The sequence below is a fragment of the Leuciscus leuciscus genome (assembly GCF_965113295.1).
Source record: "Leuciscus leuciscus genome assembly, chromosome: 6".
NCBI lineage: Eukaryota > Metazoa > Chordata > Actinopteri > Cypriniformes > Leuciscidae > Leuciscus > Leuciscus leuciscus.
In genome coordinates, this window is record NC_138730.1 from 29,558,550 (window position 1) to 29,572,271 (window position 13,722).

Here is a 13,722-nt window from a genome sequence, read left to right on the forward strand (position 1 = left end):
GTCCTACTTAACACAGGAATACCAAGGTACACTGGGAAGCATATCCAGTGGAAATATGCAATCATGCCCAACCCGAAGGGGGGGACTTGGAATACACATATGACCCCGAAGGGCTGCATACGGAGTAACACTGGGGTGTCCAGCCGCAGGTGGAATATTTCAACCCCAGGGGTGGCAAGGCGGCTTGCCAAGGGAAAGACACATGCTCAAAGAGGCTTACAGTGGAATACACATGTGGGGGTCGCCCGAAGGGAACCATGCACATGGTGGCACCTAGCCAAGCGCGAAAGCTGCCCGTGGCATAACTCTGGCGTTGACGTCATCAGTGCTGGAGGAGACTCAGGGCTTATGAGGCTCACCTGAGGAAATATCGCACGTATCCCGTCCGTGGAGAGGAATGGCGAGCAAGCGAAGACACCTGAGCAGAATCTAGTACCGGCTAGTTGAAGCGAGTACATGAGAAGAAACTGGCTCTACTCGGAGATTGTAAAATCTCGCAAATGTGTTAGGTGTCGCCCAGCCTGCAGCTCTGCAGATGTCTGTTAGCGAGGCGCCATGCGCTAGAGCCCAAGAGGATGCCACACTCCGAGTGGAGTGGGCCGTCACACCAAGGGGGCACGGTCGACCTTGCTGCTGGTAAGCCAAAGCAATGGCGTCCACTATCCAGTGAGACAACCTTTGTTTGGAGAGAGCCTTTCCCTTCAGCTTCCCACCATGACAGACAAAGAGCTGGTCTGAGGTCCTGAAACACTGCGTTCTGTCAACGTAAGCACGAAGGGCGCGTACTGGACAGAGCAGTGCCAAGGCTGGGTCTGCCTCCTCCAAGGGCAGCGCTTGCAGGTTCACTACCTGATCTCGAAAGGGTGTGGTAGGAACCTTGGGCACATATCCAAGCCGGGGTCTCAGGATCACGTGAGAGTTAGCCGGCCCGAATTCCAGGCACGCTTCATCAACCGAAAATGCCTGCAGGTCCCCTACCCTCTTGATGGAGGCCAATGCAACCAGGAGCGCTGTCTTCATTGACAGGAACTTAAGCTCCACTGATTGCAAAGGCTCAAATGGAGCCCTCTGCAGGGCAGTCAGAACCACTGCGAGGTCCCAAGAGGGTACGAGGGGAGGGCGAGGAGGATTTAGTCTCCTCGCTCCCCTCAGGAACCTGATGATCAGGTCATGCTTCCCCAGAGACTTACCTTCAACTGCATCGTGATGTGCGGCAATGGCGGCAACATACACTTTCAGGGTGGAGGGAGACAGCCTTCGCTCCAACCCTTCTTGCAGGAAGGAAAGCACGACACTGATCGGGCATTTCGTGGGTTCTTGCTGTTTAGAAGAACACCAGTTGACGAAGAGGTTCCACTTCAACGCATAGACATGTCTCGTGGACGATGCTCTAGCGGAAGTGATGGTAGCCACCACCGCTGGTGGTAGGGTACTCAAACCTGCCTCGTCCCGTCCAGAAGCCACACGTGGAGGTTCCAAAGACCGGGACGAGGGTGCCAAAGGGTGCCCCGTCCCTGAGAAAGGAGGTCCTTCCTCAGAGGAATTGGCCAGGGAGGTGCTGTCGCAAGGAGTATGAGTTCTGAGAACCAGGTGTGGCTGGGCCAGTATGGGGCAACCAATATAACCTGCTCCTTGTCCTCCCTGATCTTGCGCAGGGTCCGCGCAAGAAGGCTCACTGGGGGAAACGCATACTTGCGTAGGCCCCTCGGCCAGCTGTGCGCCAGTGCATCCGTGCCGAGCGTGCCCTCGGTCAGGGAATAAAACAGGTCGCAATGGGACGAGTCGTGGGAGGCAACAGGTCTACCTGTGCGTCGCCGAACTGATCCCAAATCAGCTGAACCGACCGGGGATGGAGACGCCATTCTCCAGCGAGAGGCTGAACTCGAGACAGCTCGTCGGCCGCCTGGTTCAGGTGTCCCGGGATATAAATGGCTCGAAGCGACCTCAGATGCTTCTGACTCCATATAAGGAGGTGGCGGGCGAGTTGCGACATACGGCGGGAGCGTAGACCACCTTGATGGTTGATGTACGCTACTGTTGCGGTATTGTCTGATCGGACTAGTACGTGCTGACCCCTGAGCAACGCATGGAAACGGTGCAGGGCGAGACGTACAGCCAGCAACTCGAGGCAATTGACATGCCAAAGGCGCTGGGGTCCTGTCCAGGAGCCCGCGGCAGCATGACCATTGCACATGGCGCCCCAGCCCGTGGTGGAGGCATCTGTTGTGACAACAACATGCCGGGAAACTCGTTCTAAGGGCACTCCGGCCCGTAGAAAGCTGAGGTTCGACCACGGGGTGAAGGTCTGACGGCAGGCCGGAGTCACTGGGACCCGGAGCTTGCCGTGTTGCCATGCCCACCTCGGGACTCGATCGCGAAGCCAAAGCTGAAGCGGTCTCATATGAAGCAACCCGAGCGGCGTTACTGCGGCTGCGGATGCCATATGCCCCAGGAGCCTCTGAAAAAGTTTCAGTGGGACCGCACTCTTGCCCTCGAACTGGCGAAGACAAGTCAGCAGTGACTGCGCGCGCTCGCTCGTAAGCTGCGCGCACATGGCGACCGAGTCGATTTCCATACCGAGAAAAGAGATCCCCTGCACTGGGCAGAGTTTGCTCTTCTCCCAGTTGACCCGAAGGCCCAGACGAGCTAGGTGCCGGAGCACAAGATCCCTGTGTTCGCAAACCTGGTCTCGAGAGTGAGCTAGGATCAGCCAGTCGTCGAGATAGTTCAGGATGCGAACCCCGTGTTCCCGGAGGGGAACAAGGGCTGCCTCGACGACCTTCGTAAAGACGCGAGGAGACAGGGCTAGCCCGAAAGGGAGAACCGCGTACTGGTATGCCCGCCCCTCGAAAGCAAACCGTAGAAACGGTCTGTGTCGAGGTAAAATGGAGACATGGAAGTAGGCGTCCTTCAGGTCGATCGCTGCAAACCAATCCTGTGGCCGCACACACTCGAAAATGCGTTTGGCCGTGAGCATCTTGAACGGCAGCCTGTGGAGGGAGCGGTTCAGGACGCGCAGGTCCAGGATCGGTCGTAACCCACCCGATTTCTTCGGAACAATGAAGTAAGGGCTGTAGAAGCCGGACCTCATTTCGGCTGGAGGGACAATCTCGATCGCACCCTTCGCCAGTAGGGTGGCGACCTCCGCTCTCATGACAGGGGCATTGCCACCGACCATAGTGAAGCGGACTCCGCTGTAGCGGGGAGGAGATCGCGCGAACTGAATCGCGTAGCCGAGCCTGATGGTTCTCGCGACCCAGCGGGACAATCTGGGAAGCTCTAGCCAGGCTTCCAGAAAGTGCACCAGCGGGGTCATACGAACCACAGACGTTCCGTCGGGGGTGCAGCGAGGCGGAATGACCGGCCCAGGCGTGGGTGGCATAGCGGCCCAGTGCGGGGGCACGGTCATTAGCCGCGTCCTGCCAGAGGAGGCCAGGGGAGGACCAGCGTCCCACAGGGGCGTGCTCTGGCAGGGGTCTGGCGACAGAGGGGGACGAGAGGAGCGTGGCCCGTGGGCGGCGCGTGCTCTCATCCGCACACTCCGTGTGCTCAGAGATGGGGTAGTGAGTTCTTTCTTTAAACATTTTAGGGTGCTGCCCGTCGTGGGACGAGCAGCGGGAATGGGAAAACCAAGGATTCTCCCCCGGCCCTCCACCGGGGGAAGGAGCGGCCCTGCAACCGGCTCCTGAACAGAACTCAACGCCATCTCTGAGCAGCCCGTCTCAGGAGCGCCGCTTAGCCTGGCGTTTAGCGGGGCACGGGGCGGGAGAGGGCTGTGGCGCCTTCCTACGGCTTCCTCTCCGACGCGACCCGGAAGCAGCGGACTGCTGGGGCCGATCGGGAGGGGGGGGAACCGTAGGAGGGCGCCCTCGGCGGCGAGCGGGCTGAGGCACCTGTGCCGACGGCTGCGCCGCCGGAGCAGCGGGCCGCCGGGGCAGGACGTGTTTTAAAGCCTCAGTCTGCTTCTGGGCAGTCGAGAACTGCTGGGCGAAGTCCTCGACTGCACCGCCGAACAGGCCAGCCTGGGATATGGGGGTGTCGAGGAACCGGGTCCGCTCGGCCTCCCGCATATCAGCCAGGTTTAGCCATAGGTGTCGCTCCTGGACCACCGAAGTGGCCATCACCTGACCCAGCGAGCGTGCGGTCACCTTCGTCGCTCGGAGAGCAAGGTCGGTGGCGGCACGCAACTCATCAAAGAGTGCTGGGTCAGACCTCCCCTCGTGCATGTCACGCAACATCTGGGCCTGGTAGACCTGCAGAGTCGCCATGGCATGCAGTGAGGAGGCCGCCAGCCCCGCAGCTCTGTAGGCCTTCGCCACAAGGGTGGAGGAGAACCTACAGGCCTTGGAGGGGTGCTTTGGGTCCCCGCGGGAAGAAGCACTCTGAGGACACAACTGCATCGCAACAGAGCGTTCAACCTGGGGAACCCCAGTGTACCCTTTGGCGGCCGCCTGATCAAGGGGAGGCAAGGCGGAGGCGGTCGCCGAGCGATCACGGGAAGACAATGGTGCCTTCCAGGACCTCGTGACCTCCTCATGCACATCCGGGAAAAAAGGCATTGGGGTTGGCCGCCGACGCGGATCAGCAGCCGCACCCAAAAACCAATCGTCCAGCCGCGAACGAACCGGCCCAGGTGGCGGGGACCACTCAAGACCGATCGCCGCGGCTGCCCGGGAAAGCATGGCCGTCATCTCGGGATCAGACTCGGACAATGCTGGGACACCCGAGGGTGGCAGCACAGCCGAATCCTCACTTCCCGAGGACTCCTGCCCACCTTGTGATGCAGCGATCGACATTGAGTCTTCCTCTGGAGCGCCGAATGAAACTCGCGGCAAGTCAGAGGACTGTACAGCGGTTTCCACGCGGACACTCGCGGGTTGCACGGGAACAGAGGGAAGTGTGGAGCGTGGAATAGTCGGCGCTTTGTTCCACACTGTAACCCTCAGATCACCCTGGCCGCCAGCCGAAGTACCAGCCCTCTCGGGACCAGTAGATCGGGGTGCGGATGAGGGGACTCTCACATTAAGATCATTGAGTCTCGATCTCAACCGTGCGATGGGCATGTTCCCGCAGTGGGAACATGACTCATCCACAAACGCTGCCTTGGCGTGATCGACACCCAGACACACAAGACAGCGATTGTGCCCATCAGAGTCAGATACAAATAGACCGCAACCAGAAGTGCACGGGCGAGGCATCTTTAAAAAGACGTGCCGCGTGCAATGCTCTTTTGTGAAAGGAGATTTCTCCGCAGAGTGTTGAAGCGACCAGGGAGAGAACACACAAACTCTGGCAAATCACTGCACAGATCAGCAGGGAATGTGCACTCGCTGGAACTCGCTGTCACACCAACACCTGGAGAGAGGCTCGTCTCGAAGAGATAAAGAGATGAACTCAGGATTTGGCTGTGGAGTGAAGTAGATCAACTTGGCTCCGAAGCGAAAACATATCTGCATGTTGCAGCGTACTTCCTTATATACCCCCAGGGTGGGGCGGAGTTACGCTATGCAAATTCCGCAGACCCATGGCATTTCTTTGCCATTGGCTCGTGTTTTAATACTCGAAGATGATAGGATTTCTAAGCGAAACCCCATTCGTCGTCATCCGACGTAACTCGGAGTGACAACGAAAGGGAACTTATTTTTTTTACTTGTACTTTAAATTGAAATGGCTACAGTGGCTATTTAGATAAAAGGACAGTTCCTCTGATTAAAAAAAAACCCCATCCTTTTAAATACTTATATATATTAGCCAAAAGATATTAATATGTTACATTGAGATATTGAACAGCTAATGCAGAGAGCACTATTAGCCCAGAGATTTCTTAAGAAAGAGAGAATTGAGAGAAATGTATATGTGACAGTGCCTTTATTGTGGCATTAAAGTGTTGTAATGACAGCAATAATGAAAATCATTTAGACTGCAAAGTCTTTTCAGACGAAATAGAAAATGTGACAACACCTTTGAAGTCTTTATCCTTTCAGTGCAGAAAACTATTATAAGATAAAGAATATAGATGGACATTTTCCCATTAATATTGTCCCCTCTCATTTAAAAGTGATATATAAACACAGAATGAAAGACAATTGAAAATTCTGCTGGTTAAGCACAATGTGGCTGTGGTGGGAAAATCAATCCAGCAAAGCAACCAGCCAAAGAGTGGTATGGAAGTAAAATAATGACTAATGTTGTTGAAACACAAATTGCACAAATTGAAAAAATGCATTGCATTAACAGTGCTTGAATTTAAATTAGTGGTGTCAATTGATTAAAAAAAATAACTAATTAATCACACATTTTTATTGTAACATTCAAGTTTTTAATAATGAAATTGTGTATGAAATGTTTTCATTTGAAATATTCACAGAGTAAATATACAAATATGTTGTCATTATTGTACTTCCATACTCTTAGGCTGGTTGATTTGCTGGATTGATAGACCCATTAAAGCACCTGAAAACTGCATCGCTCCATTCACACTCATCTTACCTCCTGTCTTTTGAAGTTCTGCACACACTGCTCAAACTGTTCATCTTTCGTCTCATCTGCCTTTCCCAACTTCTGCAGAACCTGAAAGAAGAGGACACAAGGATTCAGAGCAAATCAGGTTGATTCATTCAAAATAAGACAATTGGACAAGATGTAAGAGTTTTTTAGTTATCTGACAAAACACTTTAGTGTTGATGATGAGACCAAGTAAAAAAAAAAAAAAAATTCCAAACATCAGACATGATTCTCAACCAATTCCAAACATTTTTGTCATCCATATAAATGTTTGCATTTCAATAAAGATGAAAGAAAAAGGCCAGCATGAACAGAAGAAGCATAACATCCGTAGCATCCGATTCACACAGCATTTCTTATTGATTCAGCTGAGCCATGATTGAATTCCCATGAGGGAATCTTCTAACAGTGTCTGAACACCCTGTGGACAATATGACATGCACAAAAAGAAAGGGCTGAGCAGGAGCGGGGGAGGAAGACCGGGCATATATTTCACTTCCTAGTCTGTCAAGTCTTTCTGCCAAAAAGAGGACTTCTGTCACATGACCACCTCACTGCCTACCATAGTGACTAACACATGAAAATGGCAGTCAACTGCTACTCAAACACTGCATTTGCTGAGAAGAGGGATGCCTGTTTTGATTTTAACTCCGCTAAAAAAATATTGATAAGCTACCTACTTTTTGATATGTCCTCTTTATGTAAGGTTTAAACTGTTGAATTTTTACATAGTTTGACTGCTTAAGTCATACAACGTGCATACAATGACAACATACAACCAATGGACATAATGTGAGCAGGTTGTGTGCAAACAATATACAATAGAAGTCTTTATAGTCTATTACAAAGGAAATGGATGTTTTGCTTTGGCAAACACACACATATAGTGCTACACCAACAACCTTCTGGGTTGGTCAACCTATACAGACAAACAAGATGGTATGTTCTTATAGACCAACTTCAAAATTGTTATGTCAGGCAAACTAAAACCTGTACTTTATGTGGTGTGACTAGTAACTGGTGTTAATCATAGTCTAAAATATGATGTAATATTAGATTATAAAACCTACCATAATTTTTTAGCTCCTTAAGGAAACAACCGCAGATTGTGCTTTTTTTTTTTTAAATGTATGATTCAGTGAGATTCAAAAGTTTTGAAAAATAAATTACATTGTATCTATTATTTTTTTACATAATATTTTAGCCCAACAATATTCCCTGAAAGTTGTTCCAACTAGCCTTAAAAAGTTCATTTTGAGCAATATTGCTGATCAGTGTTTATATAAAAATACCTTTGTTGTAAGCAGCAGATTGCAGATATATATGGCGTTTCCTCTGGGGAGGCTGTGCCTCCTCAAAAAAATTGGATGAGAAAATAATGTGTAGTACAAAAATAAAACAATGCAAATATCACAAAATATGACATTAAAATTTGGATAGATCACTCAGTTTTCTGTAGTAACACCGTCCAGCAGCGACACCAGCGGGTAAAGTTACAGCGTGAGTTTGCGTCTCTCTTGCCTCCTCTGAGCTCATTGACTTTTAACAGACACTCTAAAGCAGTGGTTCTCAACTCCAGTCCTCGGGACCCGCTGCTCTGCACATTTTGTATGTCTCTCTTATCTGACACACTCAAATCAGTTCATGGAGTCTCTCCTGACGAGCTGATGATCTGGTTCAGGTGTGTTAAATAAGGGAGAAATACAAAATGTGCAGGGCAGCGGGTCCCGAGGACTGGAGTTGAGAACCACTGCTCTAAAGCATGCGGAGGGTTTAGTTGGGGGTAATTAAGAATGAATAGGTGAAAGTCAAGTGAAAGGAAGCAATGCCTCCATCGTGCTATGATTGGTTATGATTGGATATGATTGATTCACGCGATAAATCCCACCTCTTGGTTGTTTCTTCTTTTCTTTTTTTGATAGTGTAGCCTAATGTTTATTTAACCAGGAAATGTGACATCAATTCTATCAGGACCACTATCGTCAAATACGATTGACATTTAGCATACAGTTAGGATTGGCAGTATGGTTCCGTTCTGGGCGAGAACTCCGTTAAGAGCAGCAATAACCCCCCTTAGGGTAAACAGAACAGAACCAACATGAATGTATTGCAGATATCATTAGTTCATTTAAATGTACAACATAATTAGAGAATTTTAGTCTGATTCAGGGGTAATCAGAATGCCAGATACTGACTGACGACAGGAGGAGCTGGGGATGGAGGAGGGTAATTAAATCCTGAGAAACGCGATAGCTGTTGATAATACTGAAGGACCTTATGTATACAGTGATAGGCGTCGTATTCCTATAGGTAGACGTGGATCAGCTGAGAGTCAGCTGATGCGAGCTTGACTAACGTGACCTTCCAAAACTGATGCTACGCTTGATGTGTAACTGAGACATGCATTTACATTTTAATTTTTTTTAAAACTGAGGAAAAACGGAATCATGAAGGGCAGGTTTGCGCTCGTCAATTTACTGGTGTTTGTGGCATTAAAGCAGACTGACTGGTAGATTGCATTGGTCATTATGGAAATGATCCGGCTGCGTCTGTGTTCTTTTAGTTGAGCGTTGTCTGTAGATCACGCACAGATTTTTCCACTATCATCTGCGGTTTTATGGAATTGCGCTCTCATGTTATTTTCCCTTGTTTGGTAAATCTGGCCCATAGTTTATAGTATAGTATAGTATAGTATAGTATAGTATAGTATAGTATAGTATATATAGCATAATATAAAACCATAAGAAAAAACAACTGATAAAATTGACAAATTCAAATGTATTGTATTGCTAATTTATATTTTGCTGAACAATTTATTCATTTATTGGCTGAAGAGGCGGTTTGCATTTACAGACAAACTGAAGGTGTTAAAACGATGTTACAGAGGGCAATTAAGACACTTGCTGAAAGAGGTAAAGTGGTACGTTTAAGTAACTGTTACAATTATACAAACATAATTGACCTGTTTAATACAATACAGTAAACTGTACAGTACAATAAAGACAATAGCTCCCATCATGTGTAAAAGTGAGAGTATATGGCACAGGGCTTAGTCAGTAAACCACAGGAACGGCCCCCTGGGAACATGAATAATGTCACATACAAAAGCTCCACATTACTCCTGGGTGGAAAGAACGTGCCATCTGTGTATTTTCTTTGTAACACACTCCCACATGTTAGTAGAGGCTTTGATATGGATCAAAAGGTAGTGTGTTGTGACACCAACATCCCATGATACATATACTGTAAATGACATCAGGGAATATGCATCACAAAGATACAGTATAGTAACTTTCATACAAAACATGTAATGCTCTCTAATCAGGCTCAATTGTTTAATAATGCACACAAATATTTTTTTAAATCGATGAAAAATAAAGAGATCAGAATATTATACTGCTGTTAATAATAAAAGTAGTAGTACCAAATGTAACATTACTTTAAATATAGCACTGTATCACACTATAAAAAGTAGAGACCATCACTCTGGTGTGTGCTCATCTGTATTTCAATTCTTAAAAATGTCCTAAACCTCACATCTAGAGTCTGAGAATCAACACTGAACTCTCCAGAAGGCAAATGGTACTGACCTAAGACACAGTGCCTGGAAGCATGGAAACACTATACAACAGAAGCAGCCAGCCTCTGAAATATTAACACAGCTTAGGCCTAAAAAACAGACACTCCACCCTGCCTCATCCATTCAGGCGAGTAATGTCCTCTATTTTATGTCGACAAATGATCTTTCAAAAAGTGTTTTATAATGTTTACCAACCCCCCTTTCATAGCACATGGAACAGCGCCATTCAAACAATTATACATGATTTGCAATACACACGAGAAAATGACAAATCAATTTACATGCATTTTCACCATCATTCTGCTTTACAAATGCATTGAAAATATTTGTAAAACCTTAAGTCACAGCACTTAGTACAATCAATCCTGCATCCAGTTCACAATTACACTGTCACAATGCGGCAATGTTCCTCTGACATGCAACAGGATTATGATCCCTGTTGATATGAGGTATTCTGTCCCCACCAGAACTCAGATTAAAGGATCTCTTACACCTCTTATCATGTTATCTACCCTGGCCAGGGTATTCTGTTCCAGAGGCAGTAAATTATATACCTGCTCTTAAATGTGGTCTTACTCTCTAAAGGGAATCATGTTACATTGATAGAGATTGTGAACAGTCAGGCTGAACTGTGTGGCTTCATGATGCTCTTATGAAATCAGATCAGATTTGATATTTGTCTGCGTGGCTTCAAAAATGCATCATCAAATGGTAATATTCATAAATTATATAGGACCTAGAAAAAATTGAAATGATAATATGACAAAAACGTAATATAATTTAAATGAGGGAAATATTATTCTCTGTTGGCAACACACCAAAGCTCTGCTTTTCATTATAACAATTTATAATGAGTCATCAGGTAAAGTGGGGAAAATAAGTGTCATGATTGATTGTTTCTTAAATACCACGAGGCAATCAGATATAACAGTCATTAATAATAACTGCCACGAGGATCCTCATTATGAAAATGTTTTCATTTACCTGATGTCACTGTAGTGGTTGTGGTTTTGATGTCTACATTTTTAATGATAGTTGAATGGTCAGTTACAAAAAACATTGTTGCCATGGTTTTGCTGTATCTTAAAATGTATTTGGGCAGTAGCTTTCATCTATAAACATTTTTAAATTGTTCTGACGGATAATGACCACTAATAATTATACTACTAAGAGCTAACATGACCTACATAACATAATAGACCTTAGTCAAGCTAGTCAAGTCTTGCACCAGTAACAAACCAACTAAAGCAACTAATGTTCCAAAAGCCAACTTGGCCACTTTAAATAGACACGTGACGTGTAATTAACTAATTTAAATGAAGAAAATATTTCAATTGCTTTGATCTATTTACATTTAGGAGGGCTTTAGCAACTCCAAAGGCAGGCAGAGGATGTAAAGCTGACTAAGTCTCCAATCCATCACTCCATCACAGTTCACCCTGAAAAACACCACCGCAATGTGTGACACCCACAGTTCATACATACAAACATGAAAACATGAAACACGGATTTCAAGGGAATCTTCACTTTCGATGTCTCACTACAGCTGGCCCTCGGGTCTGTGAGTGAACCCTGGGTATTAAAAGAAAAGCAATCCTCTTACTGCAGCTCGGCTCGGGCTGGGAAAACCACTACTGCTCTGTTTACCAGACGCCTTCAGTTTACTAGCTGACAGACATTTCATTTTCAGTTCGCTTCCAATTGCACAATATTGCGCAGGAAAAAATTCGTATAACCCCATGACCAAATCCCATTCTGCAACTGAATACCACTGTCAAAGACACCGCTCGAAAGCGATACAGCTCCTTGTCTATTTGGACTATTTCTCGTTTTAAACAGAGCGAGACCGCAGCGTGTCTCTCTACAACCACATTCACGAGCGGCCTTCACGATCTCGTGGCCACTAGGAAATCTCCCCCTGCTAGTATTCATACCGCATAGACGAGGGCATCCCCCACCTCCCCTTCTCCTGACCTTGCAGGAAAATGACAGCTTCAACCAACATCTTGGGTAATAATGGATTGCATCGTCAGAAATGCCAGGAAAATCGATATAGAAAAAAACCTAGCCAAAATAAGAATGAATAGCTAGGCACTATGACATGGGCTACAATAATACGTGTCAGTGACACATTATAATCTATAGTCATACAAGGTTTTCAAACTGAGATCAATCCTTTCTCCGAAAAGAAGGCACATAATATATTTAGGCCACAAAGTATAATAATTCCTCGAAGGTTTAAGTGGGATTTCAGTCATGGAAAGCTTCTCATAGTCGCTTTTAAATGGCAGTGCTGGCTAAGATTGCAGTCTGCGCATTTCTGACGCCAGCAATGATGTTGAAGTTCTGATGCACTGAAAATGTAAACTATGCATGTGAGACAGGACAAATGAAAACGCATTTTCCTCTAACCTAAAATATTTCAGGTTCAATCGCACACCTGAATCCCCTTCCCCTACCCGGAGCATCTGCTGGACAGCTCCACGAAGACAAAATGCTGCCTTTTGCTTTATCAAACGTCCTCTAAGAATCAAGTAATTTTTTGATCCATCACAAATAAGAACATAATTAGACCCATACCTTTTCCTGTGCCCGACTGAGCCTCTTTTGGACGTTTTTGGCAAATATGCCCGTCTTAATTTCAGCCATGGCTGCTAGTGCTCTGAGACGAGAAAGGCGACGTTTCAGCACCTCCAGAGCAGAGGAGAGCGAAGGGGGAGGAGCGACATTTAAAGCCACAGCGCGCGACACAGAGAACCCTCACCAACTATTCGTCAATATTAAGATGTTGGATATCAAATATGTTTGACAAATTCATCGTTATTTTTTTAGGTGAACATTATAATATTGGCACGTGGTAAATGTGCGTCGCAAGTAATGTGCTCTACTGCATCTCTTGTGGTTGCTTGTATCTTACACTCTTTTGCTCACGCTCCAATCTGTTGCCTACTTTTGATGACACCTTGATGGCGAAGGCAAAACAGGCGCAGTGTTGTCACATTCACCACCCGATTTTTTATTTATTAAGAAATGTTAATAAATTGCATTTCTCTGTTCCCTTTTTTATTTCTAATGTTTCATTTATCTTAATGCAGTAGCTAGGCTAGATAATATAAAGGATCCCCTATTTTTATGCATTAGGCCTACTATTGGAAATTCTATAGCCTGCCCTACAACAATTCTGAATAAACTAAATGCTGCCATCTAGTGGATGAAAAAAGTAGTGTATTTATTTAACGGCTCTACGATACCTGATCTGAAAAACAGGCAACTTGTTTTGGTGTTCTCTGATACAATTCCCCAATAGTATATTGGCTTATTTATGTATAACTTTATATATATATATATATATATATTACAGCAAATGTTTAAACTGTTACCAGAAAAGGAGGAACACCATTCTGAGATATTTTCCACTAAATGCCGATAAAACGGTCATATTTTATTAAGCTATGGTGACCGAACACCAACAAGACCAAACATGCCACATTATGCTGTAATACGCTTAAAATAAGCGGACATGCCAACACAAAGCGGCTGCGCTCCGGAATTTCCGGAAAACTACATTTCCCTTAATCCCTCATTCACCGGAAGTATTTGTAGGCTCTGTATAGTCCCCGTTCGGGAGGACAGTAAAG

The 13,722-nt window shown here is 46.3% G+C and overlaps 1 protein-coding gene across 5 annotated transcripts in view; it reads right to left on the reverse strand.

The window, feature by feature from the left end:
- Nucleotides 1-13,059, reverse strand: part of amph (amphiphysin) — a 36,424-nt gene extending 23,365 nt beyond the window's left edge. For 2 of the 5 annotated variants that reach the window (XM_082172625.1, XM_082172623.1), the window contains exons 1-2: nucleotides 12,665-13,055; nucleotides 6,490-6,570 (exon numbers count right to left, since the gene is read on the reverse strand). In XM_082172625.1, coding sequence (XP_082028751.1) covers nucleotides 6,490-6,570; nucleotides 12,665-12,733 — 150 coding nt within the window. In that variant the 5' untranslated portion in view covers nucleotides 12,734-13,055. Of the gene's footprint in view, nucleotides 1-6,489; nucleotides 6,571-12,664 lie in introns of all 5 variants that reach the window. The other 3 variants (XM_082172624.1, XM_082172627.1, XM_082172626.1) reach the window with 3 other exon arrangements.
- Between the last annotated feature and the right edge of the window lie 663 nt (nucleotides 13,060-13,722).